At 36.8% G+C, this 19,795-nt stretch overlaps 2 protein-coding genes across 5 annotated transcripts in view; one reads left to right on the forward strand and one right to left on the reverse strand.

The window, feature by feature from the left end:
• The window catches only part of LOC574700 (protein DEFECTIVE IN EXINE FORMATION 1), a 27,031-nt gene extending 18,456 nt beyond the window's left edge, over positions 1-8,575 (reverse strand). The window contains exons 1-3 of one of the 2 annotated variants that reach the window (XM_011675737.2): positions 8,383-8,575; positions 5,932-6,157; positions 4,948-5,055 (exon numbers count right to left, since the gene is read on the reverse strand). In XM_011675737.2, the coding sequence (XP_011674039.2) occupies positions 4,948-5,055; positions 5,932-6,157; positions 8,383-8,480 (432 nt within the window). In that variant the 5' untranslated portion in view covers positions 8,481-8,575. The remainder of the gene's footprint in view (positions 1-4,947; positions 5,056-5,931; positions 6,158-8,382) is intronic. The other variant, XM_775065.5, reaches the window with a different exon arrangement.
• Positions 1-19,497, forward strand: part of LOC753509 — a 23,057-nt gene extending 3,560 nt beyond the window's left edge. The window contains exons 1-2 of one of the 3 annotated variants that reach the window (XM_003723276.3): positions 8,707-8,834; positions 14,611-19,497. In XM_003723276.3, coding sequence (XP_003723324.2) covers positions 14,615-16,153 — 1,539 coding nt within the window. In that variant the 5' untranslated portion in view covers positions 8,707-8,834; positions 14,611-14,614 and the 3' untranslated portion in view covers positions 16,154-19,497. Of the gene's footprint in view, positions 1-8,706; positions 8,835-14,131; positions 14,471-14,610 lie in introns of those variants that run through there. The other 2 variants (XM_001182486.4, XM_003723275.3) reach the window with 2 other exon arrangements.
• The last annotated feature ends 298 nt before the right edge of the window (positions 19,498-19,795 follow it).

Genomic DNA, 19,795 nt, shown 5'->3' on the forward strand with positions numbered 1-19,795 from the left:
TTGTTCTTAAATGTATTTAAAGCCCCAAGGGATGAATTAATTATGAAGAACAAGTCTTTATCCCTGTCATCTCAGAACCACCTTGTAACCTTTTAAAACTTTATTTTGAACAGGCTTCTATAAAGATTGAGATCTTTAATTTACAAACATTTTACATTTGGGTATCTCAACTTTGCAAAGTTTGTCCATTAAAAAAATATCAACAACCTTTCTGTTTTCACTGATTTCAACTTGTTAGAAAGATTGCCTCGCTGATTTTTAGCTTTAAAAAAGGCAAGGAAAATAGAGCCAGAGGGAGGGGCAAGTTTGATCTTCCTTTCCTTTGATGAAATTAGATGAATCACGATTAGTACAAGACCATCAAGGGGTCCACACTCTCTCTATAAGAAGGTGTGATAATGCAGGATGACCCCCTGGGTTGGGCACATTACGAGTGCAAGATGCATGACTATGGAAGACCCCTAGCACTTAATCTAACGTGTGAAAAACACAGGATGACTGCTTTAAAGGGTCACAGACTCATAAGAGTATTCCTTCTTATGCCTTCTGGTAGTTCATTCTTCTAAATACCTCATATTTTGTTAACATTCATCATTGACTTATGTACTTCTTACATAGTTTTGAAGAAAAGGAACTGAATTTACATGCACAGCTCTTCTCTTCACTCCCTTTTCCCCACACATATTTATTTGGTAGGAATTAAACATCAAACAAAAAGGTTAAAAGCCCTATAAATGCATCATAGTAAGCAATGTTAGTTTGCCCTTTATCTTAAATACCAACGTTACAAATTTGAGTTGGCAACATCTCATCAGCAAAAAGGAATTGTGAGAAAGTAGACTATTTGAGTGTTCATGTGGTTTTCATTTATTAGAACAGTTTCCTGATTGTTGCATGCTGGTTAAATATTGATAGCAATTAGCATATATTTGTGTGCATGCTATAATTGGCATGAAGTTAATTCAACTGTTTATATATTTATTTTAAGTGTATACAAGGTAACACTTCCTATCATTGAATTAAGATCATTGAAATGAATTCAACCATATTATATATATACAAGTATTAATTCAAAATTGATCAACTCTTTGAAAAGGTGTGACTGAATTTTGGCTTTTGTTCAGAATTAGTTCTGTAATTTACATCCTGTATGGCAAGAAAATGAGCAATTCAGAAGAAAAAAAGTTCACCACAAAAGCCTGATATTGCTTAAGTTATTAATCAACAAGGCAGCTGTATTAACGATACTGGATCAATGCGGTGTGAAAGCCACAAGGAATATTGTGGCTTTCATACCAAGTATTCAATGACTTGTTGTAGTCTACATGTAGTACAGCCAATGTACATGTACAATGGCATACAAATTCAAGGATTTAATGAAGGGCTGATCTGACCAATAATGATAATCATAATGATACTTTCACTAATTCAAGGTATTCTTTAGTCTCTGCTACATTTATGTGTACATGTACATCTATATGCTTGAGTATTTAGTAGTGCAGCTATAGAAAAAAACCTGGTTATCCTCATTGTTATAGGTCAGGCTCGATCAGCCCTTTTGATTTAATGATCCCCCCCTTCTCCTTTATGAAGCAAAGAGTTACATTACGGTGATATGTTGACTGAAGAAACAGAGAGTGACCTCTCAAACGGCATAGACATATTTAATATATATATACCAGCCAATCATAAGCATACAGTGTACTTCTGTCTCTTTAAAAACATTCTTTCTTCCAAGAAACTGTCCTTGGATAGAAAACTCAAAAATGTTGCTGACAGTGTGTTATATAACAATAGAATGAGATTTGTGCATTCAATTGCAAGCGAAACAATGTTGAGTGGAGTGTTTGTGGATTTCAAGCGTCTACACGTAGTATATCCACCAGGCATTTGCATACATTTCTCTCAATTTTATCTTCTTTATCAATTACTCTTATATTTTGATAATATAACAAAATGATACAATGTAATCAAAGAGGTCTCCTGAGGCTATGGGTGGGTGGTAGAAAAGTATCCAAGCATCATTCACAGAGATTAGATAAAACTAATAATTAACCATTCTCATATAGCCCATATCACAAAAATAAATTGAAGTCCCTATGTGTTCAGAAAAAGAAGAAAAAAAAGGGATAATAGCAGACTTGGGGGAACAAAAGAGAAAGAATAACTGTTTTGTTATAACATTGTACTAACTTAACAAACAAATAAATGTGTCTTTAAGAGACTCTTGAAATTTAGATAATTGTTACAGGCAGTCTTGACTTGATTCTTCACGTTTGATAATTTTTTTAAAGGGTCTACAAGAGGATTTACAATATGTTGGAGTTTGTTCCTACTTTAATACTTGTGTGAAGGAGAATGCCAATGAAGTGTTGATGTACGTGTATTTAAAAGTACTTAAAAAACTACAAACGTTCAACAGCATACCAAAGTATTATAGAGATAACAATATTTTTATTCATCTTCACTTTAGCCTACGGGTCTCATTTGCATTTTTCAAATTTGTTTTAGTAGTTTATAACTCTAAAGCATTTATTCCTTTTGAGAGTGTTCATACGTTCTATTCTTTAGTGAGTGGATTGTGGTTGGGAGTTTACATTTCTCCCTCCTACAACATTGAGTATCCATTACATTGGGACATGTGCCAAGCTTGATAAACAGGTACATGTATAATTAAGCCATAACAAGGTTAAACCTACATAATTAATGAGATAATAATCAAACAGGTAATTGCACTGTTGGAAATATAAAACATGTTCTGTAACAGGCAATTACAAGGCCAAAAAGATAAAAATCATTTTAAAGGTAGTGTTCATCTTAAATTGGTTATCATTTTTGTCCCACCTAATTACATTATTAGTTGCCAGCCATGTTAATAAACAAATGACAAGAGAGATATTTCTAAGCAATGGGTACATAATAATTGATTGAAATTTAGATTGCATGACAAACAGGTATTCAGTTTTAACACGTTTGGTGAGTATTTTTAATTTTCTTTTCATATTCAGAACATTATAAACATTAACAGCAAAAAGTCTTGTAAGAATTTCAGTAGGTTGCAGAAAGATTCACACTACACACATAAGAAACCTTCTTGTAATACAACCGAGTGAAGGTTTAGAGAAATTGGGGTTTTGACAATTACTACAATTGGGTCTACTAGTACTTTAATACTATGACACCATTGCACAGAGAACCATTAAAAAAAAGATATTCCAAATTATAATATATTCCGTCTAATGCATTTAATTTTGTTAAAAAATGAAGGTCATTCTGAAAGGAGTCCTTTGCCCTCAACCCTTTTGGTATACAGCCATTTACATGTAGGTTACCATCAATGCACTTACTGTAGAACTAGAAGCTATAGTCTATGATGAAATATCTTTCAGAGGGAGTGGCAATTCAGTTCTCATTTCAATCATTAGATGTGAATCATCCGATGGAGGCGTAGCTACTAACTTCTTACGATTCCCTAGAGATGTACCAAACCTCCTTCAGTAAGGCCTTGCTGACTCTTTCAGGTGTTACGTTCACTCAGGTTGAGTAAAATTAGCTTACTTAGGCAACCTCACATTGAAACAAAATCAAGATCAATTTCACCCTACTTCAAAGTACCCTAAATATTCAAGCCATGTAGGAAATGTGTAGAAAAAGTTTACGGTATAAGGGACAACATAAGAAATTGTTACAACATGGCATTTAAGGTGGTTTATGCTTTACATTATCAAAGGCAGCTACCAATTACACTTGAAATATATCTCAAATCAATCGTATACTCAACAGCATAAATGAAATTGATGTACTAAACAAGTCTTGAAAAGCTGCTTCTGCAACCTCTTTCATAATACATCAGTTTGGTAAAGGTTGTTGAAGATACAAGAGCTTAATTCATTTGGTTGAAATCTAAGTTTTGTTTTGAGGAAGTACGTGTAGCGTAAAGGAAGTAAACAGTGTTTACTCGGTCATCTGATTCCATTGGATGTGATCATGTATGTAAATCTAGGCATCTCTGCCCTGGGCTGTCATGAGCAACTGTTCAGCAGCACACTGCTTTCTTCATTTCACTACTTGCTTATTTTATGAGGCTGAAGTGTGCTTGTTTTTTTTTCTTCTTTATGTTGTTAAACATGAATTGGAAGCTTTGAGCAAAGTGAATGTAATTTACATGTTTTTTTCTTGCATTCAAATTTGCTTTCCTCAATATAGCCACCTTAATACTCAATAGCTAACATGTTTCATAAAATATACACATATAGAAAAATACACATTATCCTGATCATTTAAAATGTTTCCCTTTGTGTTAATTCCATTAGTTCCCTGAACTGCCCACAGCGTAATGATCCAGCTTGCCTTGCACTTCAAATACTGAGCAGTACCTTTAATACCTTGCAAAACCAAGCAGTCTAACCACTTTGCTTTTCACAGAAGGAAGGAAAGAGATTGAGCTCATATTTAATATATTCATTTCCTTTTTATACACAAGTTTGAAAACAGTAACAAGCGACAAAGGAAATCACAGAGAGGGCAATAGGTAAATATGTAGGAAATAGCTTTAAAAACATTTGCATTGAATTAATGAATCTTATTAAAATACTCTGTATCAACGAGGGGTTGGGATCTTTCCTCTATTGTTGTGTTGTGTTCTGTTTTGTTGGTTTTGTTTTGTGAAGAAAAAGAGTCATATATAGATTAAATAAGTAATGTCATATATCAGGCCAATCAGCCTTACTTTATAAATTGGGATTGCCAATTTGGGGTAAAATTTGGTGACTGCAAATTTCTCACCACTCATGCTCTATCCATTGGTCTAAAAGCAAACAGCTTGAAAAGACTTGGCAAAGCGAATCCACAAGTGTGAAAACCGTCAGCCTGTTTGAGATGGCAACTCAATACTGTATGATGGCTAAGAATGATAGGGAGGGAGCAATATATAATTCTAGTTACTACCTGCACTGTTTTCTCTGGTAGAAATGTCCCATCTGACTTGAAGTAATTGATCTCTCCATCTGTTGTAAACACTACAACTTCTCTCAGGCCATCACCATCAACATCAAACTGAAGAGGAAGGGGAAAAGGGAAGGTTAATTACTAATAACTCAAATTACTTAATTCTACTAGTCAGAATATGGTGATAATTATGTATTTATATAGCGCATGTTCCAATGCATTTTACATTTATGTTATTAACAAAAGAGGTGAGATTTAGAATAATTTTCAAGGTATTGAGAGATTGAAGGTTGCAAAGAAATATGAGTAGGTTATTCCACAGTTTAAGAGCAGCAGTATTGAATGCTCTGTCACCAGGCGAGGGAAGCATCCTGGGAGACAGATGGTTATGCGTAATGCCTTGTCATTTCATGAACAGAATACAGATCTGATTTTTACAGATTTGGTTTTTACACTTAGGATGTCACATGATACATAAATAAGCTTGAAGCATGATTAAACACTTCTATCACTTGACTGCACATAGATGTGATTTCGGCATGAAAAAGTGAATTCTGAATAAAACGTTATTCCTTTTGTTAATTTTTTACATGGCTAATCAGTTCCCATTCCATGAAAACAGATCTTGTCAAGGACAAATGCAAATTACATCAAAGCAAAATTGAGATGGGTTAGCAAAGTATAACATCGATGGGAATCTATCAGCTGCACCTGCCAAAAGATTGAATACCATGACCCATTTATCATTCCATATCACAAAAGTACTTCTTTGTTGCATTTCTGCCGCTGAAAATATTTGTGGTAACACATTCACTATTGAAACTAAACAAATAGGATGAATACTTGAAATTACATCGCTTCTGTGAACTATGTTCAACCCACACAGTAATACTCTATTGTCTAATCAAGGTAACACTCTTAATCAGGGTCAGACCTGTAGCAGTAAACAGAATAGTTTGGATCAAAGTGCCCTTTCATACATACCAGCATGGGGCTTGCATGTACTGTGCTGTTTGGGAACTGATAGGGCCACTGTGATCTAGAATGTGGTTTCATGTTCTCTCCGTCAACAACGTCAACTGTCCCGTCGAATGTTGTAGTGATGATATCAAGTGTCCCATCGGCATCGATGTCTGCTACCAGCGGTGAGCTCACGATGGGACTGTTGCCAACGTGATGACTTTGTATGATGTCAACATCAAAGTGACAACTAGATCAGAAAGGGAATATATTTAAAGATAATAACTGAAAAATCAAAATTCTGCCTTAAAAAATCTGGCAAACAACAGAGTATCAATGTAGAAATTTAAAAAAATTGAAAAACACCATACAATGTTGAATATAAACCTTTCACATTTACTGCCGGCAAAGGGATAATAATAATTACAGTAGTGTTGTAGAGACAGCACGATGAGCTTCTTTCTAATACTTTGCGTAATAGTACGACAAGTGTTACAGCTCCAAGCAGAGTATAAAAGACCAACAATACGTTGGATTCACAATTGACAGCGCCATCTAGTGACACCGGTATTTAAGTGATTTCATGTGATGCATTATGGGAAAGGGTAAACAAAAATATCAGATGTAGCATTGTTATAATACGTAAGGAGATATGGAGATTCGATCAGATATTTTGGTGGCAAGGTTTGAATAGCTTAACCATGGGAAAATTTTGCGCTGATAGCGTTTATTTTATATTATGGTCACTTCCGGCCAGGGGTAACTTTTCTTATCGTTATCATCAGCAAAGGATATTTGATGGGCCTATTCTATGTTATAATGAGTGTTATTTTCATGCAAGCAAGCTTCAAAATGAGCCCCCAAAATTTTCTAAATATTTTTTTCCCTGGTGTAAGGTGTCGATCCGTGAGCTGAAAAATTGGTACGTCCCTGTTTGCCGTAAATGGTAAATCCACCCTATGTTACAAGTAGATAAAATACAATTATAGATATTGATAAAGTAGTAGATATTAATGGTGGTACTACCAATAATAACGAAGATGAAGATGATGAAGTAGTAGTCATAATAATAACAATGAAACTGGCTATCATCATTATGATTATAGTTAGTATTGTAGCAGTATTACTAGTAGTATTATTAGTAGTAGTGGTAGTAGTAGTTGCTGTAGTGTAGTAAAGTGTTAGTTGTAGGAGTAGGGTGTCTGAACAATTTTTCAATTTTCCCTTTTGGTTCGTTTTGCACCATTATGGCTGGATAATTGACAAAATCGACTACTCAGTAGAACACATCTCAAATTTCAAGACTCACCTACGTTTCTATCAAAAGATACAGCCAACCAAAAATCTAGGAAATGTTCATCCAATTTTTGTCCAGAATGGACAAAAAAGTGGTACATGCAGAGTTATACATTTTGCTCAACAGCAGCTGTGCAGCTGAACAGTTATCTGCATCGCGCAATAGACAAAGCATAAGCATAATCATTTATCTGCATACATGCATGTGTAGATTCTACGCACTAGCACCATGAATTTGCGCTGAGCAGAGTCACGCCTCCCCACTTTGCTGATTCAAAGGAGGGGGGGAAGGTTATTTTCAAACTGTAATCATAGATGATACCTTGGGGCTAGCGAAAAAATATAAGCGCATAGATATATTCCTTACGACTGGAACTACTTATCCCTCAGGGGGTCATTTCTCAAAAGTGGGAAGTCTCGGAGCTATGATGGAAACAATGTTTAGATCGCCATTTGGTTAAAGATATTTTTAGAGTTCCGAGATGACGCCTCTTGGAACATACAGAGAAAAAACAGCTCTTTCATATGACACCTCATTTGTTGTGCATAGCGTTCAGGATCACAATGAATAAAGGTAATAAATACATTGACCAATTTTGCATGATCGCACAACGCATGTAGACTGCATAGGGATGTGTGCAATCTCTATGGGAAGGATTTTAGCAGACAAAATCGAGGGTGCGCGATCAGACACCCTACCAATATTCCTCAAAATAACATATTTTTGAGACACTTCCGGGAATTACATAGACTAATACAAATGTTGGTAAGAGCCAATGATTATATTGTCATATTGCAAATTGAAGAGGACTGCACGAGACATGTCACAGTGTAGCCAATTTGTGTTTCAGTAATGACAACTTCAAAAATTCATAACTTTTTTTTTATTGCTCAAACTCAAAGTCAAGCTTTTTTTTATAGTTTTTCTGCTTTTATCCTGTTTATGAACACCATGGCCATGAACACCAGCTAATTATCAGGGTGGACTTCCACACACTTTTATTAATCTGTTTCTCATGTGTTTCTGCTTTTAATGAACACCAGCTAATTATCAGTGTGGACTTCCCAGTTTCAGTTACAAGTTGACATCGTGACCGAAAATAGCCACCTGATTTATCTCTATTGATTTATACTGCACACCCAGTCACTCGCATTCAAACATTCATCGGAATACATTACCTAAGTATACTATTTTCATCCCCCTCTGCTTTGAAACTGTATGCAAGAAGAAGAAAAAGATAGCACATATTCCTTGCAAAGTGTGCTAAAAGAGGCATTTTAAAGAATGTTTTATCCCAGACCCAGGCTCCAAAAGGCAAAGGCGATAGCTAGCAGACGATCTAGTTCTCACAAGTAGCAAAACCTGTTTGTCGCCAGCTGCGTGTGTAACATTATAGTCAGCGCGCATCTTGTTTTGGCGTGATTTGAGGAGTTTCACGCTTGGCTGCTGTTTTTGAAACATTAACAGAGTTGAGTGAAACTAAAAGGAGTTTGAAGAAATATTCTACGAATTTCTACCACATTGGTATTATTGATGAAACTGTTTGGAATTGTATCACACAGCAGCATTGCACTGGGAGAAATATAGAATGAATATTTTGTTGGATTTTCAGGAAGTATCAAAAGAAGAGGTAAGAAATAAAAGGTAGGCCTACATAATTATAATATAGACCCTACCCCCCTTTTTAAGGTAGACTCTGTCGAGTTGATCTATCAAACAATGGGAATATTATTTGGAGTGTGGTGATTATGGTTAACAACATTCTTAGATTTTTTAAAAGCTATAAACTGCATGATTAATTAATACATAATGTTGATTGTTCAAGCCTTGGATTATTCCGAATATTGCAGTAGGTGAATGCTAATAGTAATCTGAAAAGGAGGTACATGTAGACTCTATTTACAGAGAGAAAGCCGGCGTCTGAGAAAAAGTGATACAGACCTCTTCCAAGACGCTGTCCGGACAGTTGATTTATAACAGTAATTTGAAGAACTTTACATACAATATTCCATACATCTGTTAAGGCTTATATGTTTTACAATATTGTAAAGGACGAATATATAGGCCTAATGATGTTTAGTGTTATTAATTTTATGATGATTTTTTTTGTTTAAATAAATCTAACAACAAACGTGTCTTCTTTATTTTTGTCAAGTGTCCGGTTGCACAACCCCCATATCCTACCTGTTAATAATGGTCTGGATTTAACCACTCATAGCACGTTGATTTCTAAACATGCATAACAATTGATTCCAGAAGATCATTCAACGCAGTGGTTTACCACCCGTGAACTTGAATCAACCATGTTCCACATGCAGTATAGACTGAGATTGAATTGCACAAAATATGACCCTTGGCTTTGTGGGGGTCTTTGGTTGCCTAGTTCACTCCACTACGTGCATCCTGTTTCTACCAGCAACGAAGTACCCCAGTGCATGGCTTAATGTCTTGACATCTTTCACATGCCAGTCTATATAGACCTAGGCTACAGTATCACAATTATTCTTCTTCACCTTCTTCTTTTCTCTTTTTCTTTATTTCACCATTTTCCTCATCACCATCTTCTCCATCATCATCATCATCTTCTTCTCCTTCTTTACATCACTTCAACTTAGACTAATAAACAGTCTTCTTATTCTGAGGGGACTGCTTCTTGTTTATATAGCATGTATAAACCTATGTTTTTCAATTCTTCAGTTTTTATGACAAGGCAGAACCATATAAGACATTCACTTTCCATGATATGAGTCAATTTGAGTCTGATGCGCCTACTGCGAGGATAAAGTCACACACCATAATGATTTTCACCACTTAAATAATAATCTGCAATCCGGTGCTCCCAATAATGCAGCTGATGCCTTATTTAAATCAAAGTTAATTTTATTTTTTTAAATGCCGTTTTGTAATCATTCAGTCTTGAAAGTGAGTCTGACGCATCATCAAAATTCAAAGGTGTGTGTTTTTTTTTAACACGATCGTCATGGTCTAAATGTTGATGTTATTCATTTTACTTATTATTAGATAAGCAAAGACTGGCTGAAAAGCAGTCTGTTATGACTGATTGTGAGTTTATACCGTGAATAAATAGATAATACAATACAATGCAAAGAGACATCTAATTATTTTTTTTTTACTCGCCGGAATTCATATAGTTTGTCAGGGGCGGATCGAGCTTTTGGCCAAGGGGAGGGGGGGGGGGGTGGGTGGGTTGACCTAGTGGTGGATCCAGGATTTTTCAAAAATCGCGCCGGTTTACTGTTTTACTTGTTGTTTTCCCCTTTTTTTGCTTCTCCTCGTCTTTTTCCTTCTTTTTTCTCACTTGGCCGCCCAAGGGGAGGGGGGGGGGGGTCAAACTGCCGACCCCCCTAGATCCGCCCCAGGCCTGTATATCATCCCACTACATGACTTGTATCAAAGACAATTTGATCCACATTCTCGGTTGATTAGTGTCTATACTAATATAGTAGTCACGTTTGACTAGGTCTTTATTTATTTTGTAATGTTCATCTCAGTGTGTGACGTGAAGCGAAGTGAACATGTCAATCCCAAAACATAGTTTGCAAACACAGTGATTGTCGTTTTTTTTTACAACTGGTTCGTAATTAATGATTTGCATGTCAATTAAGATTTTATTCCATTTTCTTATTAATTATCTCGCACATTTTGCAGAGCAGTCCACATCACGGACGGTATGAACCAATCTGTGGACAGATCCATTTCTTGTAAAGGAAATAGACATGCAAATAATTATTATATATAATTCTTTATATAAAAAGAAGAAGCGATAGTTATGTTAAATTTCTCGGGGGAAATGAATGCGATGATCGGGGTAATATATAATATATCTGTGAAGCGCTTATATGAAATTTGGTATTAAGAGCTATATAAATCCAGATTAATAATATGAATATTAGTATTCTGCTGTGTACTTTGTCCAGTGCCATGTCCATGTCCACCACTGGTCTATAGACATCACACTACTAATGAAGCTTCGTGACCTTGGCCTTAATTGGTCTGTAGTACGCCGTCCAGTTCAAGGAATGATTGTCTGGCCTTGTTTATGGTCTGTTTGTCCCGAAAGAAAGAGAGGTCATTCCAAGTTCGGACGTGTGACGAAATAGAATGCTTGTCATCATCATCATCATCATCAATCTATTTTTTTCTTCAATTGCCTATAGTATAGATACAGTATGCCGAACAAAATAATACCATAAACCTTTTTTTTTCTTCATATATCTCTTGACCTAATAATACCCCCCCCCCCCGCAAAGAATCCGGCATCCACCGATGAAAGATGGATATTTAGGTCGAGTTCATATACAGTATACTATGCAAATTGAAGCTTGTTGGTATAGATGCATAAAAACGAATATGAATTCAAACTACATAATAATACAGTATGATTCAAAAAATTGTCACTGTTTTCTTCTGTTAGGCATTATGCATCTTTTGGGGAATGTGTACCATTGTGGTGATTTTTTTTTATACAGTGCGTATAATAGCGTGAAATGCGATAAATAAATCCTCACAATGCATTTGTACAGGGTGATAAATTGTCGTCGAGATTTTAAAGGTACTACTACTAACCATTTGCAGGCCCCAAAAATGAAAAGGTTAAATTCCACCAGCATTATCTTGAAAGATAATACTAATTCATGACTTTCCTCGAAACAAAAGGGCTTGGAAATGGCTTTTTTTTTTGGGGGGGGGGAATAACGACCGAGATTGGAACCCTTTTAGTAAATATTTAGACCCTTGTACCAAATGGTCGTACGTTCTGAGCTGTGCAAAGATTCAATCAATTTAATTTCGGCCATTACAAGAAGTGTGTTATGGATGTAGGCAAAATAATGCTCATGTACTCTTCACAGCTCATGTATGTTTTACCAAAGAAAAACAAAGTCAGCCATTCATTCAACAGTGTCTAAACAGTGAAGTCTAGAAAGAAACGGGTTTCCCTGCATAATTTGAATACCGGGGCACTGCTAACGTTTAGAATTAAACAGATGTATATAATGTACGTGACATTATTAGTTTGATGTTGGCTGCAAATGGGACATGTCATGTACAGTATATACAGAATGGCCTATATGTTTTGGTATAGCTTGCCGCAAATTTGTCTGTACTGTCGTAAACTATGACATAAATTGGGTTCCCGAAGCATGACAGGGTTGGGGGAAATAATAATGGGATTTTGAGATGATAAAAAATGAATTGCCTTCATTCCAGAAGAAAGAAAGAAAACTGACTTTAATGCAATTCACTGTGATAGCGATTAACGCTTTCGACATAATTTGAACATAATTTTGTTACACATTTTGTTCGTTTCGTATTTATTAGCCTGTGCTCTCAGAAATGCCCTTGAAAACAAAATTAGCCATGACTAATTAGCAGGTGATAATAATTATTGTTAATGAAAGGGCATAATTATTTTGGATAAATTACCAGAGGAGGCTTTATAAAATCAAGGTGGAAATCAAGCAGGGATAGCATTTTTGGATTTCCCTTTTTCTACGGAGATATTAGTGATTAAATTTTATCCAGTTTTCAAACAATTCATTAGTTAGAAAGATAACAAAAACAAAATGGATTTCAGATATGTTATATAGACTTCTTGGACTTCTTTTTCTTTCTTAGAGTTAAGCCAAAGTAAAGCGTTGATATGGAACTAATTTTGTAGTCTGCAGTCTACTAAAATGTTCGTGTCGGCAGGGGCGTACGCAGGATTTTTTTTCGAGGGGGGGGGGTAAGGTCAGTTTTTTTGGGGTCACCCATTACCATCATTTTTTTTTTTTAATTAAAAAAAAAACGCTAAGGGGGGGGGGGTGTTCCTCAAAAACACACACATAAAAAAAAGTCAAAAGGGGGGTTCAACCCCCAACCTGGGTACGCGCCTGTGTATCGGTCTATACCTATTATAGTATCTTATTAAAATCAATTCATAATGTATACTTATGACCACTTTACTATTTGATGTGGTCAGTTGAGTTGCGAGGCCCAGCCATTTGAGGAGACGGGCATCAAAATGGGAGGGGTTCCGTTCTTATACTAAATGTGTATGAAATGTGAATAGAGTCACCGAATATGGGAGGGTATAGAAACGAGGGGTCCGGCTCCTGTCGTCATCACGCACCCCACCCCCCTCTCTCTCTCTCTCTCTCCTCCCCCCCCCTCTCTCTCTCCTCCCCCCCCTCTCTCTCTCTCTCTCTCTCTCTCTCTCTCTTCTCCCCCCTCTCTCTCTCTCTCTCTCTCTCTCTCTCCTTTGCCCCCTTCTCTCTCTCCTATGCTCTCTCTTCTTTCTAGTTTTCATTTCTCTCTATTCATATTTTCCTTTGGAAATCAAATTAGGGGCACAAGCCACCTTCCCCCCTTTTACGAGCTGTATTATTTTGTAGGAATCTCCTGTGACAACTAACATTTTTCTTTATTCTGTCATGCAAAACCAAAGCCCGGAGGATAGCGAATCTGTGCATTCTTGATGTGATTATCTTTTTTGAAGGGGAGAGTGAAAATGGTGGATAAGAAAAGCTGATATTACCTGCTTGTGAAAAAACAAGAACATAAGGTTTTAAAAAGTTAGTATACTCCCAGGTCATGGTATTGACCTAATACTTGGCCTACATGCTTGTGCACATAACATAATGCTAATAGTGTATGTTGCAGATTTTAAATCCAACTATTTTTTTAGTTACCTGCAGCCTACAGAGTAAGACGACACATACACAACAACAAAAATGCAGACGATTCATTTGGAATAGGCTTTTCCAGATAAACCTCAAGGATTACTGATATTGTAACATATAGCAACATGTCTGACCAATCGGATTAAATCGCTTTGCTCGAGTGATCAGAACTACCTTGATTTGGGTAGACATGTATGCGTTACACCCTACTAATTATATTCAGATAACTCCTGTCAATACCAAACTATACAGAACACGGACCGGTAAACGAAAACCAAATTCAGCAAAACCACTTAGGCATGTACAAATCAAGGAGATTTCTTTCGACTATTATACTATTTGGAATGGGCTACCCCCAAAAGCGATCCCTTTTGTTCGTTCGTGGTATTGTTGTGATCTGGCTATATTTATTCCTCAACTCGTTTTTGTGTCAGCGCAGAACGACGGGGTCATGCCAATAGGGCAACATGTTGCTATAGTCAGATTTGAGAACGGATCTGTACCGTGCAGGATAGAGTTGAATTAATGTATATTAATGCTATATCATCAAGATGACCAGGTGCCGCGGCTGCTTGATAACAAGGTAAATAAAAGAAAATGGTTGGCTTGATAAGATTACCACCCGGAGATCTACGATTTCAGTCCTGCTATACTGTAAGCTTTATTGATTTGTACAGCCCCTTTGAGGTGAATAATGCCTTCTTTTCTTTCTCATCCTCACAGCTCAATGGCAGCCATACAATGGCCGACGGGAGACGGGAGAACCGAATCGATGATGTCGAATGACATAGGAGTGATTGTCGAAGACGTCTCAACCATCCAAACGGACTGCAAGTTTTACACACTACCAGCATCTCGTACACAACGCCATTCATCTGGGGATTCCTCCACAACCGGGTCGGATAGCGTGCCAAAGAACAACAACAGCGCAACACACTATGGAACTTTACAACCGACGAAGAATAAAGTAGAGTCTACCATCCGACACAGCTTCAGATGCAGTGTCAAAAGAAAATCTCTGAGACTATTCAAGACTTTAAAACCAAGTCATTCAAAGATGAGCTCGCATACGAAACAGAGGAACATTGATAACCTTGGGTTTCACGAGACACCGATCAACGACTACTCAGGGAACTCTTGTATTATTGACAATGATGACATCGACAAAGGTGAAGTAACTTTCTTCTCTTACAGCGATGATGGGTTGTCTTATACCAAAGAGGCGGTCCCAATATGTAGCGCTGGTTGTAAAAAGCACAAGATCAGGTGGAACCTTGACTCAAAGGATGACATTGATAGTCACGACGAGGAGTATGACAGCGGAGGAGAGTTCAGTGAGTGTGATGAGGAACAAGTGGACGAGGTCCTTGCCGATTATTCGTTAAAGGAGGCCCCGATCCATTTGAGTACAAGTGGTCATCTTCCAGCAAATCATTCATTCGAAGCGATGTCGAATAGAGATTTTACCTCCTCCTTTGCTTACTGCGATACCGAGCACCTCAACACCATTAGACGAAGTACCATCAAGAGAAAAACGAACAAATCGTCTTCATCCTCAACTAGTCTTAGTAGTAACAGTAGCAGGAAGAGTAGATTTGTTGCAAATGTCAATAGGAAAATCGCATCGAAAGCCTGGCCACTGAAATCACTCTGGCAATTTCTAACTCGAAAGAGAGACGACTCGTACCGAAATAGGTTGGAAGATTGTGGAGAGACGGTAGAGTCAGCGATGAGGTACATCAGGATCGCATCGCACTTCCACGAAGCTTCTATTAGCCTTCGTCTAACTTTGCAGATTGTAGATGGAGCATCATCTCTGCTTCGTGAAGTCCAGACAGATTTGATCTCGACGGCGTTGAAGGCATTTTTCACGATAGGCGACGACGACGTCGACGTTTCGTGGGTGAGCGATGTTCCGAGAGAGATCCAGCGTCACGTTGCAGTCGGCGACGCTCGCGTTCACTTTTCCGTACCCGACATCAGGCATTGTGTTGCTTGTCTCCTGGTCTCTCCCGATGCCGCCACGTTGCTTCGACGTCGAGAGAGCATCCTTTTGACGAGTATCGCAGAGGTGTTGGAGTGCCTGGAAGAGTGTGTGGTGGTCATGCAAACCAAGCCTATTAGATGGGAATCCAACAAGAAACACAAGACATCGAATAGTGTTCTGTCTTCATCTTATCTTCACGGGTCCTCTTCGGTGCCATCGTCAAATGATGCAGTCAGCTCGTTGGAGTGGATGACGTTCATTCCATCTATCTATTCGTGAATGACATAACTGTGTTTGTGAAATTCAGCTTGCCAACAGTGTGCAGTGTCTAGTTTATTTAACGTCTTCCAGAACGTTTTATATGGCTTTAATAACAGACCTCATTTTTGTTATAGACATCACGCGATTTTCTTCCATTCGCGGTGTGCAATTACAAATGTAAAGTTTATATGGAACAATGTCTGTAAATATTGAATTCCAGATGCCATCTTTGCCAGTTGAAATATCAAGTATGATACGCTCGGCAGTCAACCATATTGAGCTTAAATATTGAACCAGGTTACTTGACGACTCTTGGAATAATTAATGGGTCACCGTATACTGTAATACAAGAAAGGCTAAAAGATCATGGTATTATATAATTGTATAGAAGCAAGGATTTATTTGTTATAAATGACTCTGACTGCATGTTTTTTTTTTATATCAGTAATGTACCATCATGATTACAATGAATAAAGACAGGGAAAGGTCTAATTCTTCAAACTAGAAATAAAATAGAACCATTACGGGCTTACGATCATGTGCATACGGCCTTCATACATGACAGGAATGGATAATGTCCGGGATAATGGAATCAGGCTTTGTAAATTATGTAGAAATCGGGGATATGCGTTATAATTATTTTGCAAGCCGTTATTAAGTATTTTGGGTGACTAACATTTCAGCTATATTATACTACCAGTATATTAGGGTAAGTTTATGCGACTTTATAGAATATGTTCTGACCAAAGTGCAAATACATATTTTCGAGTTTTTTTTCTTCTTCTTTCTGCAATCATATTCGGCTCTGATGCAAGACTGAAGTTATGACTTATCATGTTCAAAGTGTTAAACTTTTTATGGATAGTAAGTTCATGTGAATAGTTCAAATCAGGGGCATCATAACTCATCAAAGTTCATGACAGCAATTAAACTCTTGGCTCCTCAAACTTTAGGAGACATGTCTTTGAGATATAGCTGATGCATGACAACGAACAATGAAAATAGCAAAATAATATTGTTTACACTTGCTATTGCTATGGAAGGCTAAAAGAAGATAACAATGGTGTCCGAGTGCTACTTTTTGAACCATGTCTTTTCATTCGGTAGAATCTAAAGAAGTGACGCCAAACTTCTAATGAATTGAAAGAATGCTGCTTTTGACTTATTTTTTAAAAGACATATACATTAAATTTTGTAAATGCAGAAAACTCCATTATAAAGGTTATATGGACAATATCGTGGGCCCATGCTAGAATGATCCCAAATTATATTTTCGAACTTTATTTGTCACGTTCCTTCTGTTATTCAATCTGAAATATGGATTAAAATCAAAGTAAATTTCTCTCTTTTGTATAAGCCTGAAAAATAATACCCAACCGTTCCATGGCCCTTTCTTCTTTGTATTATACACACTAAGAAATAAGGGTGCAAATGGGGTGCAGATTTGCATCCACCTACGCGTATTATTTTGGCAGAGGATGGTGCTATTGTGACTCTAAAAACTGAAATGTTAAATCACCATTTAAAAGGGCCGAGGAGTGACCACTCTTTTAAAATGGTGTATTAACACTTTGAACAAGCTGGATCCAATAGTTAGTTGATTCCAGCAAGTTAAAAGTATCATTCTGACATTTTGAAAGAGTGGTCACTCCTCAGCTCTTTTTAATTGAGATTTAACATTTTAATTTTTAGATAGCAGAATTGTACCTTTGTTTCTAAGTGTGTACATTAGTCTGAGTACGGCTATTATGCTCTTATGCAGGGAAGGCCATGAAGATTTTTAAATGATATTACTGGGTAAAGATTGCCCTAGAAGATAAGGACATGATGTATGTGTCGTACCAACTCTGTACAATTTGGGGTAATGTCTTGCCCCATCACGATCACCTTTTATCAATTTATGTAACTTTAACAAAAAAATCATTAACATTAACATGCCTCAAAGTTTGTCGATCGTTCACAGCGTTTTTGATAATGTACCGGTATTAATGTTTAATTCATCAGCTGCAAATCAACTGTAAATCAAATGTGGTTAGAAATAAAACACGTGTAAAAAGTGACTCTACCTTTAATTTTATTTCAGTTTCTAGAAGAATATAATTCATGCACATGCAGGTCTCGGCAGTTAAAGCTTCAAGTCGATGACTATACTGTTAATAAGTTCAAAAAGAAGAAAATATTCTACAGGTGGATCTGCATGGGGAGAAGAAGACCAGTGAACATATTTGTTGTTCTACTGGGAGTTTTAGCATTATAATCCATACATTCGCTGTGATAATTCTAGTCCATGTCATTTTACTTTTAATAGTTTCATTTTTTCTTCTGGTCTATTACAAATGCAAGTAACCTTTTCCATTTAATCGGATAGACATTCCACAGACAGAAACAAACAACCTTGTTAGTATAGTCCAGTATTGACTTAAAATACTAAGTAGAATGTGCAGTTCAAACCCACGAGAGAGTTCCCACGTCATAACATAGTGAATGCTTTTACCAATGTTCCCAAATTCTGTATTCCGAGAGTGGGTTTTAAAAGCTTTATATCCATTCAATAGTCTGCATGGTTTCCTTGATCTTGGTTGTTATTGTGTTGAATGACAATACTAGAAGGCCTAATAAAGGCGTGATCATACAGCGGGCCTGCGGTATGAAAGCAGACGTGTTTACCCAGTTTTACCCTGTTTGGATCTTTTTAGATCAATGTTTTACCTTGTATTGTGAAAATTCAGTGAAACGAACATGTAATTGGACAATCTTTGAAATTAGTTGGGTTGTGTATTGAGAATTAATCGTCCGCAATGCCTGTCGGTGTTGTGGGTACTCGGCAGAAAATATGTCTGGCTTTCAAAAGAGTTTGCCAACATAACCAAATAAGCAGTTCCTGATTTGAAACGGAACAATGCGGTTTTATTCGAGTGATTTGTTGTTAATTAGGAAATTATGAAAATGGAAAACATAATTGACACTTGGTTTTAGGCCCGTAGACAGAAGTAGACCATACTCAGATTCAGCTAAATTTTTCTTTCAACTTGTTCAAGAAAGATTAAGCTGAAATCCGAAAAATGTTAACTATTTCTTTAGCAGTTGGTCTATTATAGGTTACCAAACTTTATGATGTGAGCTTGCACAGTAAATAATCCCGGTAAATAATATAATACATGCAACAGCTCATTAATACTTTTGTTTTCAAAAGTCCATGAAAACGAAGTGTCCCATGTGTATAGTTTGGTTAAAGAAAACACTCGACTTACATCGCATTATATAATTATAATGTTTAATGCAAGATAACTTTTTCCAGAGTATAATTAATTTATAATTCATGTAGTCTTTTAACATGGAGGTGATGAGTCATGCCACAAGAATCCTCTTGGTCATTTTGTATTGATTTTATTCCCTATACCTTTTGCGTGCGTTAGTATGTCGAGCTTATTTAAGAACGGGGCGAGAGACCTTCAGTATGCAATTTAAGCGCCTCGTCTCTTTGGGTTGAATAGAAAAGATAAACAAAAAGGGGTATGGTCGAAGAAATGAAAAGGAGAGAGGGGGAGGGAAGAGAGCACAATACAGGGAAAACGTGCGTGTGAAGAAAAGACAGGGGAGAATGAATGAATTTGCTGGGGTGAATATTATAGTGTCAGAATGTCAGTAGTATGAAATTTG

This window comes from Strongylocentrotus purpuratus, unplaced genomic scaffold (genome assembly GCF_000002235.5).
Source record: "Strongylocentrotus purpuratus isolate Spur 01 unplaced genomic scaffold, Spur_5.0 spur5_scaffold_5, whole genome shotgun sequence".
Classification (NCBI taxonomy): domain Eukaryota; kingdom Metazoa; phylum Echinodermata; class Echinoidea; order Camarodonta; family Strongylocentrotidae; genus Strongylocentrotus; species Strongylocentrotus purpuratus.